This window comes from Calidris pugnax, unplaced genomic scaffold (assembly GCF_001431845.1).
Source record: "Calidris pugnax isolate Ruff unplaced genomic scaffold, ASM143184v1 scaffold639, whole genome shotgun sequence".
NCBI classification, from domain to species: domain Eukaryota; kingdom Metazoa; phylum Chordata; class Aves; order Charadriiformes; family Scolopacidae; genus Calidris; species Calidris pugnax.
Window position 1 is genome coordinate 82,090 of NW_015091443.1, and position 4,137 is coordinate 86,226.

The window sequence follows — 4,137 nt, forward strand, 5'->3', positions numbered from 1 at the left end:
CCGGCTCCGACGCTGCCGCGATGAGTAACAGCCGAATTTGTCTCACTACGTCTGCGCTACCATTCATCACATTCCAGCTCTCCAGAATCCCCCTTTCCCCATTTCCCATGCCAGATACCACGCACAGTTGGGAAAAAAAAAAAAGAAAAAGAAAAAAGCAGCAGGGTCATCTGCGAAGCATCTGAGGCATTCAACGGGAGAGGAATGTTCTCGGGCAGAGAGAGCCCTGGGGGTTACAGCCAGGGCCCTTCTGCCTTGAAAACGCCCGGTTTAGCCAAAATCAGCCTGACTGCACTTCTTCCTACAAACCCAGAACGTCCGACAGCGACGGGACAAGCAGAGCAATTCCAAACCCCCGAATGCCGCGTGGAACTCACTGGGAAGGGAAAATTCGGGGAAAGGAGGTGTCTGGGTGAGAAACGGGAGCCCTGTCCCTGCGGCTCAGCCAGAGGGAAAACCTGAGGACGCCGGAAAAGTGGAGAAAAAGTTCCATTTTGCTGATGCTGAAATTAGAACCCGTTTGAGTCCTGTTTCTGGCACTGGGGTTTGAATCGCAGGAAACGGCAGGAGCCCCTGAGGAAGGTCCCTTCCCGGGGAGGGCTGGGAGATGCTGCTCCGTTCTCCTGTGGGGTGGGACAGGAGGAGCCCCCTGCAGCCCCCCAGCCCCACGTGCCCTGCTCGGGTGTTTCCGAGTCCAGGGGCTGCCATGATCCCTCCCGGCCCCGGGAACAGCTCCACCAGCACGTGTTAGGGATCTGCTGGTGCCAGAGGAGGAGGTGGGTCTGGGCAGGATCACATCCAGGGACAGCAGAGATGAAAGAACCCTCCTGCGAAAGGCCCATGGCTCTGCCTACACGGGGTGGCCACCGGCCCAACGTTTGTCCAGCCAAGGTCACCGGAGGTGGTGGCTCAGCGGATGACGGTCCCATCGCTCAGGAGCTTCACTGGAAACCAGCCCACACACTTTGGTGTTTTTTCTGACATATTCTCCTGAAGGGGGTTTCTCGCAGCACTGGGCGCAGCTCCTCCTCCTCTTCCACCTCCCAAAGATCTCCTTGCTGAAGGAAAAACATCCTTGAAAGCTGGATGCACACATTGAATAAACCCTGGCCACGGCGTCACCTCAAGCCAGGGCAGATGTTGGAGAGAGCGAAGAGGGGAGCGACAAGGAGCCAGGACCGTGTCTGCAGGTGGGGCCAGAGCAGCAGCAGCAGCAACGTGGGCTGTTTCCCCCCAAAACCATCTGCGCCCAGAGCCTTCTCCTGGGGCCCCCAGGGGAGATGGAGACAGAGCTCCTTCCCACAGAGGAGCACGAGGGAAAACGCTTGACGGCTCAGAGGGTGCAGTTTGTCCCCTTACCTTGGTCCTTCCCGTTCTGCATTTTTTCTGTCTCTTCTTCATCTTCTTCCTCTGCTTCAAAGACCAAAAAAAAAAAAAGAAAAAAAGCACACATGAGAGAAGCAGGTGATGGGAGAGACACCTGGGGAACCTTTATGCAGCGAGGGAGAACGAGCTTATCAGGCTCAGCTGACGGTGAGGGGAAGGAGTCTCAGGTGTTCAGGGTGTCAGGGAGAACCCAAGAGATTCTGCCCCTCTGCTCCGCTCTGGGGAGAGCCCCCCCCAACTCAGTGCTGCCTCCAGCTCTGGGGCCACCAACAGCAGAAGGACATGGAGCTGTTGGATGGGGCCAGAGGAGGCCCCAGAGATGCTGGGAGGGCTGGAGCCCCTCTGCTGGGAGGGGGGGCTGAGAGAGTTGGGGGGGGTCAGCCTGGAGAAGAGAAGGCTCCGGGGAGACCTTGGAGCCCCTTCCAGTCCCTCAAGAAGGGGGGCTCCAGGAAAGCTGGGGAGGGACTCTGGCTGAGGGAGGGGAGCCCTAGGAGGAGGGGGAAGGGTTGGACCCTGCAAGAGGGGAGATGGAGCTGAGCTGTGGGGAAGAACTTGTTTGGTGGGAGGGTGGTGAGAGCCTGGCCCAGGTTGGCCCGAGAAGCTGTGGCTGCCCCATCCCTGGAGGGGTTCAAGGGCAGGTTGGAGGGGGCTTGGAGCAACCTGGTGTGGTGGGAGGTGTCCCTGCCCAGGGCAGGGGGTGGCACTGGGGGGGGCTTTGAGGGCCCTTCCACCCCAAACCATCCTGTGATTCTATGAACCTGGCTGGCAGCATCCCCACCCTTCTATGGCACGGTGCCTGTTCACTGCCCCTGGCAAAACAGTCCCCACGTCATCCTGATCGGATGATTTAAGGTTGGAGCTGGAAGCAGCGTCTACATTGTCCAAAAGAAGGGACCCCTCATGGACTACCCGGCCCAGGTGATATTAGGACCAAAGTCCCTTGTACACGCTTATTTTAGGCCTGTAAGAAACAAAGAACTGTACCACGTACACGGTGGGAAGTCACAGCTTTTAGGCTGAGGTCAACTCTGAGGAAGGAAAATGGAAGTGGTTCATGGTGAGGTGAAACCATGATGGGTCCCTCTGGGTATTGGGGGGGTTTGCCCACACAAGGTGCTTGGTGACACCAGGGCTCACACCGGGCTGGTGACACCGAGCTGGTGACAGGCTGTGCCCCCAGGGAGCTTTATGCCCGAGAGCTGGTGGCTCATCACATGTAACTCTGGTTAAGCTGAAAAGGGTTTATGGCCGGGCTGGTGTTTATGCAGCGGAGAAGGGGGAGCAGAAGGTCACATTCCTCTGCAGCCGGTGGCTCCTATCTCCCCGCGCTCCTTCCAGTGAGACCTGTGTAAACAGGTAACAGGGACTATATCCCCTCTGCCCCTTTCACATGCCGCTGAGAGTGAGGGGAGGGACAAACCCCGGCAATAAAAGATTTGAAAAAGAGAAGCGTTTTGTCCCGATCTGATCAAAGGGGATGCTGTGAACGGTCCCTCTCTCTGGTGCTGGGACGGCAGGAGCCGTGGGACACCTGGGAGTGACACATCCTCTGATGCTCAGCGCTGGCAGGAGAGATCACGGACAAAAACAGACCCTTTTTTAATAATAAAAGAGGTGACCCAGAGCCCAGTGGCTACTTTGGGTCCTGACCCCGAGCCCCCTCCAGCAGCATCACTCCTGCTTCCTGGAGACCAGCGCCTCTTTTGGGCTCAGTTGGAGTGAGAACGGTGCTGGTGTCCCCCGGGCAGCACCGGGAGCGTCCCACCGCCAGCTCCGGAGCAGGGGGACATCCAGGAGCCCACCGAGGGAGGGGGGAGCCCCCAGCAGTGCCGTCTTCCCGAAGAAATGTGTTTTTTTGGGGCTGTGGCGGGGCGTGGGTGGCACAGCCCGCGGCAAACACAATGCCAGCAGCTATTTCGGGGAGCCCGGGGCTGGAGGAGGCGGCTATTCTCACCGCGGGGACAATGTGCCTCAAATCCCACCGACTCCCATCAGCTGAGCATAACTCATGCTTTTCCTAATTTACACAAATGGAATGATTTCAGGCGCTTTCAAGGGAGCCTTGAAAGTAGCTGCATATCCTCAAGGAGGGGACGGTAATTAAATCACACAATCATGGAATGACATGGGGTTGGAAGGGACCTCTGGAGATCATCTAGAAGAGAGGACTGAGGGGGCATCTGATCAACGCTCATAAATACTTCAAGGGTGGGTGTCAGGAGGATGGGGCTGGTCTTTTTCCAGTGGTGCCCAGTGACAGGATAAGAGGGAACGGGCACAAACATGAACGTGAGAAGTTCCACCTAAACATGAGGAGGAACTTCTTTCCTGTGAGGGTGGCAGAGCCCTGGCAGAAGCTGCCCAGGGAGGTGGTGGAGTCTCCATCTCTGGAGACATTCAAAACCTACCTGGACATGTTCCTGTGGGACCTGCTCTGGGTGGGACCTGCTCTGGCAGGGGGTTGGAGGAGATGATCTCCAGAGGTCCCTTCCAACCCCATGTGATTCTGTGATCTAGTCCAACCCCCAAATTAATTCCGTTTCGGCCCCCCAGTGAGGTGTAACCTCTCGGCACCAGCCTGGAAGGGCCATCAGGGGCACGATCCCACCCCAGCTGCCTTTTCCAGACTCTGGGATGGCCGGAGAGCCGCAGGTCCGGGTGATGCTCCATCTCTGCTCCAGCCCCTGCGACCAGCCCTACCCCTGCCATGGCTTTCTTCTAGTAAAATTAAAAAAAAAAAAAAAAAAAAAA

General features: G+C 57.4%; 1 protein-coding gene across 6 annotated transcripts in view; it reads right to left on the reverse strand.

The window, feature by feature from the left end:
• DTNB (dystrobrevin beta) overlaps positions 1-4,137 on the reverse strand; it is a 138,915-nt gene that overhangs the window by 5,884 nt on the left and 128,894 nt on the right. For 4 of the 6 annotated variants that reach the window (XM_014961573.1, XM_014961572.1, XM_014961570.1 and 1 more), the window contains one exon: positions 1,360-1,413. In XM_014961573.1, the coding sequence (XP_014817059.1) occupies positions 1,360-1,413 (54 nt within the window). The remainder of the gene's footprint in view (positions 1-1,359; positions 1,414-4,137) is intronic. The other 2 variants (XM_014961571.1, XM_014961569.1) reach the window with 1 other exon arrangement.